The following is a 16,959-nucleotide window of genomic DNA, read 5'->3' as shown; positions in this document are numbered from 1 at the left end:
TCTTTTACTGCAGTTGATTTTATTTTGCGTATTAAGGAAGAGCGCTTTGTTACGAAAATATTGAAAATCAATGTGCATATTATCTGTGGATACTACAAATATTTAAAGATTTTTACCGCTTTTGAAACAGGCAGCTTTTGTTCTACTTACGATAAAATGAACTCATAACTGTATGAAAAAGTAATTCGATAGGACAATTATATTTCATGGTGGGCCATTTCAAATTACGAAATTTCTTGAAAGAGATTTGTCACGTCTCGTTTCACAATCATGTTTAAGAATCCCACAGATTTTAAAGAGGAACGTGAGTGTTAATACATTTTTTTCAATGACAATGGCCATTTTTAAGATTGGACTATAGGTTTGTAAGAATGCGCGCGAATCAACCAAAGATCAGCGACCGAATCATTTTCTCGGAGCAAATAAGTATTTTGCTGACCATAAAGTAGATGAATAATTTCCGTGAATTTAGCCAAACTTTGGTTGATCGGACTCAGCGGTTTTCTACGTCTGTTGGTAAGTAGAACAAGTACAAATCGTACTTCCTAAATCCCCCTTCATTTAGGCAAATGTATTAACATTTTTCAACCAACACCTGGTTAAATAATGTATGGTCAATGTCTCGAAGTCTCTGAATCAATGCGAAGTGTGACTTTCCCTGAATTTGCAGGACACATAAGCGAAATGATCTAGTGCATACGTGTCAGAATGAAAATGTATCGTTGCTTTGATTAAATTTCTCCGTGATGTTCTTACAATTTAATTGCGAAAGGAAAGATATTGCGCTCGAAGATTTGTTTAAAAATACGAAGACAGAAAATACTGGATACGTTGACGAAAAGATATTGATGCTTCATTGCAAATCCCTTTAAAATTGTGAAAAATCTACCATTTTCTAAATGACTATTTTTTTTTTTACAATATTAGCTTCGTTAAATATTTAATTTTACAATATGGAACCGATATAGGTTATGATCAACGAATAGCGATATTGAGTTTTAGTGACTTTGTGGAAAACAGTTTTCTAAGTAAACTCAACCACTGTGGATGAAATCGAATGAATCCAATGCAATCTGACCATTTTGCAGCGATTTGAATCGAAATATCGATATCCAAGCTTCTATTTATAATTCCAGTGTTTTCTAGTTCTGTATTATCAACAAGATTTTCGCAGCTTACGAATATAATAAATTTATAAATATCGAATGTACGAACATATCGTGATAAAATTAGAAAAACGTATCGATTTTCACGCAATCAATCTTTTTAAGCTGTGATTTATGATCAGTAGAGAAGAAAGTGAATAAGAAAGACAGAAAGACGTGCAGGGTGCAATGTGCAGTCTGGGGGAAAAAATGGTGGAACACCGATTACGTTTATAATACTTAATTTCACGAACTCGGCGGTTCATATTATTCAAACATAAGTTTATTCATACTGTGTCAGTATATTTTATATCCAAAACGTAACATTGTCATTCATACAAATTAATAAATATATAAATATATAATATATTTGGTATTTATATATGTATATATATATATGTATACAATATAATCTTAACTGTTATTGCTTCAATTTTTACATATTTCAAACAGGGCCAGTAAATGAAGTACCGCACAACTATAAGGTTTATATGCATCGTATAATATTTATAGTGTATTACGTGTGTTTGTATGTGTATAGAATAAACTTGGCGTTGTGTTTTTGTATTTCAATTGGCTAGCACGAAATCTTATTGAGTACGATTTTTAAACGTTATATTTAGAAAATTATTGCATTCAGCTTGTATACAAGGAATATTCATCGGTCCCCTCCCTTCAAGAAATATTCCCCGTACATGCAATTTATGGGATTGAACGAAAAGAGTTACATCGGATATTCGTCTACAACGTGTGTTGTGCAGAATTTGTGTTTTATCGTCTTAAAACCGGCGTGTAGAAATATATTCACAATAGAATATGTTTGACTTATTCCATCGCATTTGTATTAATTGTAATTCAAACATTTCAATTGCTGAATTAATCTATTCCGTAGAATTTTCACCGCACCTAAATCCTCGACATCGAATGTCCAGAGGCGTTCCTCTTGTTTCAGCGTTTTTGATGCTCTAGTTATCGGAACCTTAGGTTTCGCTGCATAATTGGCGCAATGTAAGAATTTAAGAATTTTTACTGCCAAAAATTACCATCGCAAATTTAGTATTTGCAGTATTCCGTCCATCTTGTATCATAATCTATGTGCTATCGTAAATCTTGTATATATATATTACATATAAAATGAACTAACGATTAAAAATTTTTGCTCAGGGCAATGATGCTTTTTGGAACCTAGTATTATTATTGCTACCGTTGAATGATATTAGCGTTTTTTTAAACACGATTCAATCTGATGAAATATATTTCATTGCAAAACAATCCATTAGAAACCTATAAATATACTTGTGCAAATATTTGAGAGCAACTATGATAATGGATTGAATCATCGGGCTCTGTAGCATCAACATATTATCTTTGTACATTTCTATGTAATTAAACAATGTTTGCGAATCATCGTTGTTCGGGTTAATTGGTTGATTGGTGGTATCGATTGATTATTATTGGCTGAATGTTTACCTCCAATCCAATTAGTTTGCACGAGTATTTCCTAATCTGGCTGAACCAAGTGTGATTTAAACTTGAGGGCGTTTGATTACACGATGGAAATCACTTGCTTCATGACAATACGTATGTAATCAAAGACAATGAAAATTGTAGCTTGTTGTCTCCCAAAATGGCAGATGAATACTTGCATACATGTATTATACTACATAAACGAATCGTGCATGGCATGAAATTTAGAGTTGAAACAGCAGATTTGAAGAAAAGGATTGATATTGTGTTACTCATGTATTATAAGCGTCAAATTCAAGAAAAGATTATTACCATTTCGTTATACACGAGCAACTTTGGAGTGAGATTTTTTTGAAGAATATCAGAAACCATTAAAGAAAAAGTAAATCATCACCCTTTTCAACATTGGATTTGGTTCTTTGAGTGCTGCAAGAATTGCTATGTGTAGGACGTTGTGCAATCTTTAAAATAGTTTTTATAGATAATATTTTTCCACATTTTACATTAGTAAAAGGTACGTAATATTCGTCTATTCTAATCTTCTGATTTCTACTGAATTTTATCGCTTCTTGTATAGAAACATTCTATCAACATGATTTGATCCGATAAATGTTAAGAACCAATTGAGAACCGATAATTCTCATTTATTTCAATTAGCAGCCCTCGTGTTATGTCTGTGTGAGTGTATGATATTGAATTTCGTACCATACTTGTAAGTGTACTGGTGTTATTTTGATTAAAATTGCTAATTCTTATGCAGGAATATACCTAGACGTTTTCCTGAAAGGACCTGCCATCGTCTAGCTTATATGTGTTGCCAGTTTCGTAAAAATTTTACTAGCATGGTGGACAGAGTGACTGATGTGTAAGGAATCATGGCTGCGCCGTGAGCCTATCCTTTTTATCCCTTTGAGGGGCACATTTCTCTACTTAACAAATTTAAAAAATCATAGATCATCTCTATGTTTTCGAGGTCACTGATTACGATTCAGAAGTTAGAATTACGAAATTCAAAATGGCGGAAGTTTCCTGAAATTTACAACATTTTTTTTTAAAATAGCGTAAGGAAAATTCTGAAAAAATATATTTCATTAAACTGTGTATGGAAAATACGTAAAAGAAATTTCAGAGCCTCAGCTATCTACGTTACAAAGAGAACCCTTTCTTTCAACGAGTTTTTCGTGTTAATTGTTTATAACAAATATATAAATAAGTAGTAATACAAGGGAGGTTTTGCGTAGCAAAACATACTTTGATGAGGAGTTAAACCATGGTAATTTGCAGGATTTTTTTAACGACGATCAATAATCCGACTATGAAAACGATGGTAACGATGCTGACGTAGAGCGCATTTTATCTGACGAGGGTGGGGGTAACCTTCAAGGGTTTGCGTCTGGGGAGAGCTTTGCCGGTAAGGTAGGTGTTTCTACGCAGAACCCCCGTGTATTAAATGAACGTATTATTGCAATTTTGCATCAAATTTTAATGATTTAGACACCCAAGAGTCCAAAAAGTATTTACATGCATACAAAATATGCAAAAATATATTAGAAATACGACAAAACGGAGACTGAATAAGTGAGGCATATACGTCTCACTGTCCATCAAGGGGTTAATAGGTGAGAGGTTATGGTTAACTGTTACTTGTCAATCGGTTGATTCTAGGGAATTTCTTCTTATCAGTGAAAGTTTGTTTCAGGCTACGTGCATGGATATCAGCGAATCAAAATTGAGCAAGTTGAATTGCGCGCGCTACGGGCAGATCCTTGCAAGAAAACCTTGCAGTATAAAAAAACAGGTGCACCGTAGATTTATAAAATATAGCTCAGCAATGTATACAGTCTACACCGGAAGACGATTAATTGTTTTTCGCACACCTGTTCTCAGTGTGTATAAGGTTATAAATATGTAGGTATTCCAAGTTATTTCATTATAATTGGCATTTACACTTCGTAACTTGAGCTGAAACAGAAATTAAAAAATACCTCATTCACTGTGTGAGAGCATTTTTGTTGAGCTTTCGTAAATTTAAAAAAATGTCATAAATGAATAAATTCACATAATACCTACTTTCACTGACAGCGAAAATTGCAATTGACGAATTAAAGAGATAGACAGGCAGGCTGATTCACGTATTGTTTGCTAATTTTTTATCTGTACACCGTATGCTGATGAAACAGTTGCAGATGATCGAATGCTCTCCAATTGCTACTTCGGTAGTTTGGTAACTCGAATACAGGGCTACCAATTCTAATTGGCAATGAAGCTACATCCTTTGGATAGTAGGCGGACATATCGTACTGAAAGGATATGATTGTATATCATGTCGATCAACTATCAAGCGGTTCAAACCTTGATGCACCAAGCTTCGTGAATTGCTATTTCAAGTTCTTGTATCTGCAGAGATGAAACGGTGAATCTTAGCAGGCTGAGTGACTGCGCCTGCGAAAACTAATAGAACTCCATTGCTCTGACAGATCGTACCACGGCAATATTTTCGTTCGCAAGGCAGGGGTGCCAACTTACTAGAAATGGAAGATGAGATTTTAATGTCTTCCGTATGAAGTGCGGAATTAAAATTATGTTGCTATGATGACTCGTATCAATCATCGGCCACTAGTCAGTTGACGAAAAATGTTTGCTAAGCTTTTTCTTAAGGCTGATATCCACTATTTGAGACCAGCTTAGCCTCAAAAATTAGCATCACTTACATAACCTCGGAAAGCTACGTTTGACAGCTGTGGCTTAAGGTGGCCAGTCTGTATTAAATTCCGAATACCCCGCGCATGCGCAATCTGACGCTCAACCTGCTAAGTTGCACCGGTCCTTATTGCGAATGTCTGTGTTTTTGGCACGTAGGTGACTTGCAAAATATCTCAACGAAGTCCGAGTTCAGAAGCTGGACGATGCAGCTCCCCGTTGTTCAAGCGAGCTTTTAGGAATGCTTCGTCATTTGTAATGGAATTATATTAAAAATCAAATTCGGATCGTTCGGGAAAATACAGCTGTGAGCATATTGGAAAACGGGATAATCGTATTATATGAATTACTCTGTGGTATTCCAGAAGGTTGATAGAACGCATAATAATCTTCACGTATCTTTAGACTTTTTTTATATAATAATATTATATGTATATTATAATCAAAATTGGCACCATCGTAACCCTAATTATTAACACTTAGTAGGTTTTACAAGTACTTTCCATGACTATTGACAATCCTGCCTAAGCACGAACGAATCGCAAACGAGTATTATCAATTTCCGATACGTCTGAAACTGATGTATACTTATAAGGAAGTTTCGGGAATTTGATCAATCTAGTAGCGCATATCAGTTTTCGTTGTTACGCATGTCAAACTTGTAGTCATGATAGCGCAGCATGATTTTAAATTTCAGTAAAAAGTTTTCATAATTATTTCAGCTGCTTTCTAAGGACTCATAATCCTAATACAACAATAACTGTTCTCTTGATTATTTTAGTTCGTACATCACTAAAGTTTCACTTGATAGTGTGCATGTTGGATTATTGAAACTATATCGAAGTTCAATATGATACTGTTAATATATTGATCGAATCCATCTCAGTTAGGGCAGCCCGGAAAACGTAATGTTGCAGAATTCTTCGAAACTGAAATATGATGTTTTCTGAGGTAAAAAAAAGGAACTCATATTTTCTTGTTTGGCTAAATAACATTTTTCCCACGAAATTATGACTGTTCGAATATTTACGTGCTCGCTAAAAATCTTACAGTAAATCGAACGAATTTTTTCTTGAACACGCTATATCTATGGAACAAATTAACGCAATTCCAAGTTTCTGGTCTCATTGTGTGAAGTTTTTGGCGTTCTTTCAAAGCCCACGATGAAACTAGAAGATTTTTGAAAATTATCAACATAGTGACTTTTTATAGTAATGGAGAATCGAACTACGTACAATGTCGGAATTCTAGACCATATTTCTGTTCAGTCAAAGCACCAAAGGGTCTAGCGTAAAACATCGACGAACTTCCTAATCGAGAATTTCATCAGGCGTAGAAGTGTAAGAGACTTTTCAACTATCGTTTCATTAGAAATTGCTACATAATTAATGCCTTGTGTAATGAAATAAACTCTTAATTACAAAGTTCTTCGATGTTTCGCGTTAGACCATTTGGTAGTTTAGCTGAATAGAAATATAGTCTATATAGAATTCGGACATCGTACGTTGTTCGATTATCTATTACTTCAGCAGTCCAGCTATAGCTGGAACAAGTTTCTAGTACAATTTTTCTTCTATCAAAAACTCACCGTGGTTTGTAATAGTATAAAAACATTAAGAATAGTACAGAAATTGGAAAATTTCATTAGAACGCAGGAATTTGGTTTTCACATACGAAGGCATATCATAGCATCAAACTTATGGGATAAATGAAGCATATCACTCCGTATATTGTGTGAAATGCGGGACAGAGAAAAATCGGATTTGAGAGAACCAATTTTTTCAAATTTTTGACAAAGGGGCGCTATATTCAACTTCCAGCTTCTTCATGGGCTGTGAAAGTACGCTAAAAACTTCACAAAATGAAACCAGAAACTTGCAATTATCTTAATTCGTTCCGAAGATATAGCGTGTTGAAGAAAAAATGCATTTGTTTCATTAGAACATCTGTAGCGGGCGCGTAAATATTCGAACGGCCATAATTTTGTAGGAATTTCGTTTTCCTGTCAAACAAGAAAATACGAGTCTCTTTTTTACCTTAGAAAACAACATATTCCAATTTCGTTAGGTTACAAATTTTCGTCCAATCAATTTTCGCTTTGCTTGACCAATTTGAAATGGATTCGGTCTATTATCATTTTACGATTCATCATTTGCTGTGAATAATTTTGTCACTATGTATATCAATCAAGAAATGTACAAATCAACTTAAAGAATTCCCAATTTCAACGACAATATAACTTCAAGACTTTCACATCTAGATTTGTGAGCGCATGTTTATTTCTGGCCATACTTTCAAACTTTGAAAGCGTAGACATTAATCGAGAACTATAAAATATAAGTTTTTAGTTATGTCATCAGAATTATGGTTTCATAGGAAATAATAAATTTAGAACTTGGTTGAAGCTATTAAAAATGAATGATTAAAAAATAAGAAAACGTAATATCATGTTTCATCGGATTTATGATAACTAAAGTAGACGATTTACTTTTGTTTCTGAAAATTTGAGAACAGAGAGATTATGAACAGAATTGTTTTCGGAAAAGACTGATTTCAACTGAGGGCATAAAACCCATTTGAAGCCCCGGTGGAATCTCTCACACAACTTGACTGTGATGTTTCGCAAAACTAATCTAAATGAGCTGAGCAGTGCAAAATGATATTCACCCTAGTTCATCGTTCATCTAATGAACACCTATACACATCCTGTGAAATGACTGCTTTGATTGTACATTTGATCATACAATTTGTACATTTGTGTTGGTCTTCACGTAACACCAGTACCCGATACCACGATGATGCGTCTGAAATTAGTGCGACTCTGAGAACTTACAAATTTTCAAGCAAGTGTCTTCTGGACGAGTGCAGAAGGCTGAGGAATATTTTCATTAAAGCCCCCAACTTGTCGTACACGATCATCTCTTGAGCTACATATTACTAATATCTATAATTAAGCTTGATTTTATTAATCTTATTTTCGTTATTACCTACATTCACAAAATATTTGAATTCTGACAGCTGAGCAAATTTATAATAAATTATGCGGATTTTACGTGAGCGAATGAGCGGAGCTGATACGCCACAGTTATCTCACATTTGACTTACATTCATTCTGAGCTTCATAATTGCAAGTGAAGTCCAACTTCATGGTACAGCGTAACCCCGCTAACGTCAACTTCACCTACCCAACTGAACAACCCTCCTATAGTACCTACTGCAAGTAGTCACTCTCGAGTCGAGCATCAATATCCGCATACACACACGCGAACGTGAATCGAGATTTGAAAAAGTGGCGGAATTCGCTGGGGCCTAGTAGGGATCCTGCGTAACGTTAGCGAGGTTCAACCGTGTACTATCCTAATGGCTCGCTCCTATGAAGACCAATGTGTCAGGGAGTCTTTTTCATCAACGAGCAGCTGCTATCAGACTCACGGAGACCTTGTTATATTCCGAAAGTAAATTCGCTTCTTTGTCTGACGAATCCTTCCATTTCCTCAGCTGCGCTCATTCCGCGATCCCTTTTCCTTTGGACTGATCACTCGTTGTCCAACGATCAGACGAAAACAATGTGCGGCTTTTGCTTCTGGTAGTGGAAGGGTGCATCATAGTCGACGACAGGGGGGAAGTTTGACCTGTTGGTAGAGCTCTGCATATGGTAGAGAGAGAGTACTTCCGGAGCTTCTTCTTGCAGCGAGGTAACGTCCGCCACGGCGTAGGCTTCGTCCTGCCTTGAGTAGGGGTCCAAGATGTCGGTGGACCTCTGAGGCCGGACCAACACCCCTGTGGACGTCTCGTGGACACTGGGTCTTGCGTACTGCGGGGTCTCGTAGAGGTTGAAGTCTTTCGCGTCCCGCGAGGGTCGCGCCAGTTGCGCATCCCACTGCATCTTTCCAGGCGAGTTGTAGCCCACCTCCTCAAGCTGGGCTATCAGTCGTCTGCTGTACGACTCGGTGTTCTTGTCCAGCTCACTACCCTGGCCGACGTAGACGAGGAGTTCAGGCCTAGGCGCGGTGTACGCCGGCTGCTTCTTCCTTTTCGCCTTGGTCACGTAGACTATCAGGGCTAGTATCGCCGCCGTCGTGATTAGGCACCCACTGGCGAAGAGCGACAGATAAAGGGGACTCAAGTGACACCGTAGCGAGCTTTCAGGTAGCGAAATGAGCCTCTTGCCCTTGAACTCCTCGTCAGCACACACGATGTCCAAGGAGTCTACCTTCAGTCGGGACTCGTTTCGGTGCTCCTCGGACCGGATCACGTTCCACAGCCACTGGATGGAACAGTTGCACAAAAGCGGGTTACCCCCGGCCTGAAAAGAGGCGAGAGTGTCGACGGGAAACTGGGTCGGCTGCAGTGTCGCCAAACTGCACCTCCGTAACGAGACGGATTTCAGGTACCTCGCTCCATATAGAATACGTTCTGGAAGTTCTTCCAACTCGGTGTTTCCATCCAACGATATCTGCTCGAGATTAATGTTGTCCGCGAATGATCTGGCGTGAATCCGCGCTATTAAGCACTCCTCGAGTTCAAGGTCACGAAGCTCAAACAGGTTTTGGAAGGCGATCGTCTGGAGGGATCCTAGAGGATTTCGGCTGAGTATCAGCTTCGACAGCATAGTCAGTTTGGAAAGAGGAGCAGTTGGTACCGAGGTCAAGTTGTTCCCGGATAAATCGAGACGCAAAAGTCCCGGAAGACGGTCGAATGCGTCCTCACTAATGCCTCTTATCACGTTGTTTGCAAGGTCCAGGGTGATCAGGGACGGAAGGGAGGACAGAGAGTCTCTGTGGAGTTCTTGTATGAGGTTGTAGGCGAGGTTAAGGTTTTCCAAGCTTGGCGCGAGAGCCAGGTTGTTGGCGGGAGCCTCAAGAAGAGGATTTTTGTTCAGCACCAGGGTGCGAATTTTGTGGAGATTCTTGAGCAGGCCATCTGGAAGACTTGTGAGGGAGTTTCTGCTAAGATTCAACGATTCCAATTCGCTGGTGAACCTGAGTGCTTGCTTGTCGATTTCCGTTATGTTATTCCCACTAAGATCAAGTTCCCTGAGGGCGTTGAGGCCGTGAAATGCGTTCTTGGAAATCGTCTGGACGGAGTTGAAGCTAACGTTTAGGGAGAGCAGGTTCTGCTGGAGATTAAAATTGTCAGAGCCTAGAGTGTGGATGAGGTTCGAGCTGAGGTCGAGGGTCTCGAGATTGCCGTAGAACCCAAAGGTCAGATGAAGACTGGTCACTCTATTGCCGGCCAGGTTGATGTGCCGGATTTCCGGGTTCAGTTGAATAGGAACGACGTCGAGGCCAGTCGAGATGCAAGATACGCGCAAAAACTCGTCGTCGCACTTACACCGTGCCGGACAAAGACCACTAACGCCCGTCATGACGGCCACCATTACCGCCACGAACTGCACCCGTAACACCCACCAGCCGGCTGCCATTCCATATGAACTTCTTTTGCTCCTGCAACAAAAAGCATAACGTTTTTTCTATCGCATTCTATATGGTACATTCAATGATGGCCTGACTACTCAAGGCCAACGAGGCAAGTGGGTTTAAATGAGTAGACAGCTCATAAGGTTGGCGAATTTTGGGAATTTATATCTCGACGACTAGTCGTTCAATTTGATTAAGGTTTATTTTAATGAAAAGTATATCGGTCGAGCTTAGTTTGAATATTTTTTTTACCGGAATTAAATAATAGAAAACATTGGTATTGACAATAGCGACAATCATTTTGCTCGGTAACATGTTCTACAATTCCAGCGATATCCGAAAAATGGCTCAAATCAATTCACATTAAATTTGGAGACATTATTCTTAGAAATTGGATCCCATTTGCCACAGTCCAAGTTTGTTTCGTCCAAAATGGCGACAGTTTTTGCTAAAATTTTTTTTTCACAAAATGGAAATTCATTTTATGTCATACTAGAAATACCAACTAATGTATTTAGTACTTCGTGGGCTGAGACGGAGATACTGGCAAAACTGATCCAAGTTTTCTGATGGACCCCATTGGTTGGGGGTTTGTCAGCTGGTGATTCACATAGGATCCTTTGAATTCCCCAAAGGCAAGCTGACAAATCATCCGTATTTTTTGAAGAAAAACCCTTTAAAGTTTTGTGGACACCTTACATCCCACGCGTCGTCGTAGTCCCATTGCTGAACGGCCGAGTGGCTATTGTCCCGGGGTCAGTAATCCAATGTCCGGGTTCGATTCTGCCCAGGAGAACGATGTTATATTTCTTTTCAACCACTCGAGGGATCTAAGTAACTTTGAAGGGTTCTTTCTCGAAAAACGAAGATGAGTTCAAAGCTGGTCTCTTGGGGTTCAGAAAGATTATACTTCAACTATCAATCTGTAGAACAAAATCAAAAACTTAATTCTGGTCCATCAACGCGGTATATCTATTTCCACACTCGGTACAAGACGTGTTATTTTTTTAATCAGATCAGATTTTGAGTTCAAATTTGTTACGCGCGTGATTTTTTTCGCTTCATTTTACCTATCATAAACAGTGTTCATCATTGTTTTGAAATTTTTTTACCCACACGTTCTCGATTTATGAATTATTGCAAAGCACCTGTCTGAAGACTTCAAACGAATATAACTTGAACGGAACGAGTTGAAAAAAATCAAGATATGTTTTTTTTTGTTTTGAGTCATAGATTTAAAGGAAAGCATGAAAGAATTATATTTTTACAGAATAGTGTATAGAATAATTTCATGCAGGATTGTTTCTGATGTGAATCTCGAATTCTTTTCTGTAAAAAAATATTTCTGTAGAGACAATTTTGTAGAACATATTCCGTAGAACATATAGGCTCTATATAACTGATTTCTGTAGAATCGAACCTCATTCAAATAATGGTAAACCATTTGAAACTGCGACCTTCTCCCTCGCTAGATTAGAATTCATTTGCAATTCGGTTTATATACTTGCTCACATTTTATATAAAAATATCGAACACTTTCGAATACAATGTTTCTGAAATGAGCAGAACGATTTTCACTCATTGTCAGAGCAGTAATGTGTAATAAGACAATCTTTGTTAATTCATTGCATACAAAATAATAGGATTATCATGACGAGAGTATAACAAATAGATTTAAGGCACTTTCAGGGAGTTTCCAATCTCACGAAACAACGCAGAGTGGCGACTCGTGCATAATATCGGGCGAATTCCTAGTATTTGAAACACACAGACGCAGAACAATTTCCATTCTATTCCATTTATTTATCTAGAGAAAATATTTATTTAGAGAAGAAATCACATATCTAGTTATTAAATACAAAACAAGAGCTACCCCCCCTCCCCCGCCGTACAGTATAACTCTGTGTGAAAAAGGGGTTACGCGATGTCAACGGTCATCGATAGGAATAAAGTATCTTTGACGATTCGGTCCTTTGAGGGGGGCCATCCTCAGACTAAAATTAATTTATCACGAGAAAAAAAAAATAATTTAACATAACGAAATACATCTTACAAGATGCAAAGAGCATGTAAGTAACAATGTTAAGTTATAATAACAGGAAACAGAAGAGCTAACATCAACTTATCGAAAAAGGAAAAGAGGAAAGAAAAAAAAAATAGAATGGTGGACTTACATCAGTTACATCAAAAGTTGCCTAAGCTCATGTCAAGTCCTATGTCGGAAATCAGGAGTAAGAGGAAATAGCCGTTCCGTCAACTAAGCAAAAAGAAATCATGAGCATATACCAAAAGAGATATAGTGGAAAAGAAAAAATACATACGGCGAAAAAGAGAGAGGGGGAAAGCCTTGTTTATCAGATTCTTTTGGGTTCATATCAATCCAAAGAGGGAAATTGACGATTAAAGGGGGAACAAAAGACCACACATCGAACTTGAACAATGGTCATGATGGAAAAGAGCATGAAATCTGAGAACTAATCGTAAGAGAGATGACCCAGCTAATTAAAATTAGTAACTAACCTAGGGGAAGAACTTCTTTTTTTAGGCAAACGGCTATAATCGATTTTTCAGTACCCAGTTTAAACATATATACAAGCGGTTCACACAAGGAAGGTGTAAAATTTTTAAATATTTTAAAGTTTATTTATTTATATATTATACATGAATTTTGTTTGAGAAAAAAGAAGATCTCGGAGTGTGTCTTTCCTAGCGTACGACGTTTATAAGCACAGCTAAATAATGAAATTGAATATCGTAACGATAGTGTAATGATGGTTTTTTTTCAAGAAAAAATCATTATTTTGTAACGATTTAAGGATTGTTGGGAATTCAATGAATTGTATTTAAATCAAACTATCCTAATATTTTGGAAACCTAACTTTTTGAGGGTCATTCTGGAATTGGAAAACGGTGTTCCTGTGCTTAGCATTTTGTTACATTAACGTTAGTTTAACCTCGTGCTAAGAATAAACTTTCCCAAAATTGAACGATCTGCAGGCAATTATAACACACTTTTTATGTTCAATCTGAAGAACGCGACATATTCCATGCCATTATTTTACTATTGTCAATAGAGCTTTGAACGAATAGCCTTGCCACGTTGCGCCATATATCTTAATCAATTATCGTTCAAATCGTGTTTGATATCACTGAGCCACCGGGTGTTGTGTAATACCGATGATAGATTTTGGCAAAAAAATCGATTAAACCGAAATAAAACAGTTTCCAACGACCAATAAGAGACAACCTCACAAATATAATTGAACACGAATGCCATGTAATATATTAAACGTATATTTAACAATGCACGTTTGCAGAAACTTGTTACTTTTTTTATGTGATACAACTACAAATTAACTGATTTCGTATTTCTTCCTTTACTTGTGCTGTGAAACTTTGCTTCTCTCGAAATTTCGTGATTCTAGGTCAACGAGAAGTACCCTATAGGTTTTGATGATTGAGTTTGCGAGTATCAAAGTATGTGACATAAATAGCCGTATATTTTGATTACGTTGACTTATTGTTAGAAGCTTGAAGTTTTTACACTTCCAAGGGACGGTAGACTTTAGTATTTGATATTAACTTCTACTTGATTGCAGAAAAAGTTTCTTGACAGACGGACAGACAGATAGACGGACGGACAACAAAGCGATACTGTTATATAAGGGTTCCGTTTTTTCCTTTTGAGTTACGGAACCCTGAAAAGAGATAACTTTAAACGAACTACCACGAACCGTGGTGATGCAGGGTTTGCGGAGAACCGTTATCGCAGCGAATGCCTGTAATATAAATCCTTACTCGTATCAGCTGATCGATTTGGGGAGACAAGTATCGGTGATATTTTATTTGGACCAAGGGGCCCACCGTGACAAATAGAACGTACAAAGAACCAAAACGTATAAAAACAGTTCTGCGCGGTTAGGGGAGACGTTATCATCTACACTACGTATCTAATTAGATTATAATCCCAAAGAAATATTACAACCGTTACCAGAAATATACTTTCACATTTTTTAAGTATGGATAAAGGACGCGTATGTCGATTACAACTATAGGGATAAATCCCAGTTACAAATATACCGTTAGAAAAAATTAGGGCATATGCGTTGGAAGTCAGTGACACATTGGTGAAAAGTCACCGAATCATCGGTCTATTTGCACTGGTTTGTTTCCAGTGGTATACTGATAACTGGGAATCAGTGAATTTTCGCCAATTTAAATTTAGAGAATAAAAACGAAGTCCCGATCGTTATCAAACTCCGTAAAAGTTACTTCACATAAAGAATTACTCGCATTTGTGTTGATTGGGAAGACTGTCGTGATTTGATCGGTCAAATGATTTATTGCTACGATAAGACGGTACTGAAAGGTAGGAATTTTATGGAATTACAGTAATTCACATATCGCGAGTCGGTACAAAAGTTTTGATTTGCCTGCCATTCTCGTATCTTATTTAATGTGAAAGATGCAGATCAAACGATTCGTGTACCATTTTTTTACGGAGAAAATGATGAACTATCGTTCACTGATATCGGACAAATAACACCAATTTGGTAGGAATGAATGGTGTTAGATAACGTGATCGTCTTAGATTATGAATTCCTGAATTGTTTCGTTCCGAATCCAAACGGTTGTCAATTTTTTTCATACGAAGTGGGCAGTACCTTTGAAAACACATCGGAGCTTAATTTACAGTTCAAGCCTCTGCTTGTCAATTTATGAGTTTGAGCGCTGTTTTGACTATCCGCATGTTGATGTATCCTCAAAGTATCCAGTCAACGTTCGACGAACGAAGATACATTGATTTCCGCGGTGACTTTTTTATTTTTGCAAAAAGTTGTGTAATGCAGATGCTGTGACACAGCACAAAATTCATCGTCGCGGAAACACCAGGGTTGTCACGTGATGGTAATTTGGCTCGATATACATCAAATTTTGATTAAAGCATAAAAAGTGCTTCTCATGATTTCCTTTTTTTTTCTCGCCCAGAAGTGAGGCGTTCTAACCGCGTCACGTTAACGAGAATAACCAACCCTATACCACGGATCGATAGACGAATCGCCTTTGAGGAGTTTTAAATTTCTTTCACGATAAACGCTATTTTTTTGTAGCTGTTACGTATATACATACGTTTAAATCAGGCTGGTCTTTAAATTTCTTCAATAAAAAGGAATTCGATTCAGCGGAGACCATGGATCAGGGACAAAAGGCAAGGATAATCAGCACAAGTTTACAAGGAAGGGAGAAGTGGGCACTGAGATCGAAGAAGGTGTGGATTATTTGCCGTATTCGTACTTTTCATGGTAGGAACGATTCTTGATAAAATTCCCTGAGTGTTGATAGTAAGTATCTTGAAAATATTTAATAGTATCTTGGAAATATTCCAATCATATTTTAAATCCGTTACTTGTCATCTGTTGAAATTCTACCTTCCTATTTTTTTCCAATGCTCTCCTTATCATGGATATATTTTCTCGTTGGACCATAAATCCAAATTATTTTCTGATATATTTCAGGTTTTCATGTGGATAGTTAATTCATTTTTGAAATTGTTTAAATTATTTATCTGCTAAATTCACGAATCAATATTGATTATATTATTAAGTATAATAAGATAACTATTGTCACAGCGAAAAAAGAAAATCATTGCTGGTACAAAAATCAAGAATGTTGAAATCTCATAGAATTAGTTAGAATAATTGGAGAGGAATGGTTTCTCTTCGGCACTTTTGGAGTCTTGTCTTCGTTGTGAGTCGAGCTTTTGGGTGTTGGCTTCGTGTCAAGAATTAGAGAGCGAGTTCTGGACAATATTTTGTGCCGGGTCAGCGATCGAACTGGCAGAAGCAGTGGCTCGGTAATTTCAGAAATTGTTCAGCTCGGTCGATAAGCGAAGAAGTGGGTGTGATCACATAATCGGTCGATAAGCGTGACTGCCATCTCTTTCTAAAGAATAGGATATCGAAAGATAGAACATAACGTCGGTACATCAGTTAGACATATCGGTAATGCAGAACGCATACTAAGAGAGTATTTTTTCAAAATACCCTCGCATTGAGATTTTCTTATTTTGTTGCAAAAAATAATACTCACATACATGTGTTGTTATTTGTTTGTCGATGCTCGTACTAGCCAAAAACGTTTTGTACTCATCACAAAGACCTTGCTGGAAAATCTACCCTAAAACGTAGGATTATACCTCGACTCTTTTTTGATCATAGGAAAGAAAT

General features: G+C 37.3%; 1 protein-coding gene across 5 annotated transcripts in view; it reads right to left on the bottom strand.

Annotated features, from left to right (window-relative positions):
- Window positions 1–1,247: 1,247 nt before the first annotated feature.
- The window catches only part of LOC107225505 (chondroadherin-like), a 75,083-nt gene continuing 59,371 nt past the window's right edge, over window positions 1,248–16,959 (bottom strand). For 3 of the 5 annotated variants that reach the window (XM_046741729.1, XM_046741730.1, XM_046741728.1), the window contains exon 2: window positions 1,248–10,759. In XM_046741729.1, coding sequence (XP_046597685.1) covers window positions 8,866–10,737 — 1,872 coding nt within the window. In that variant the 5' untranslated portion in view covers window positions 10,738–10,759 and the 3' untranslated portion in view covers window positions 1,248–8,865. Of the gene's footprint in view, window positions 10,760–11,238; window positions 11,321–16,959 lie in introns of those variants that run through there. The other 2 variants (XR_006904696.1, XM_046741731.1) reach the window with 2 other exon arrangements.

Source organism: Neodiprion lecontei, chromosome 5 (genome assembly GCF_021901455.1).
Source record: "Neodiprion lecontei isolate iyNeoLeco1 chromosome 5, iyNeoLeco1.1, whole genome shotgun sequence".
NCBI classification, from domain to species: domain Eukaryota; kingdom Metazoa; phylum Arthropoda; class Insecta; order Hymenoptera; family Diprionidae; genus Neodiprion; species Neodiprion lecontei.
This window is presented reverse-complemented; position numbering and strand designations above follow the sequence as displayed.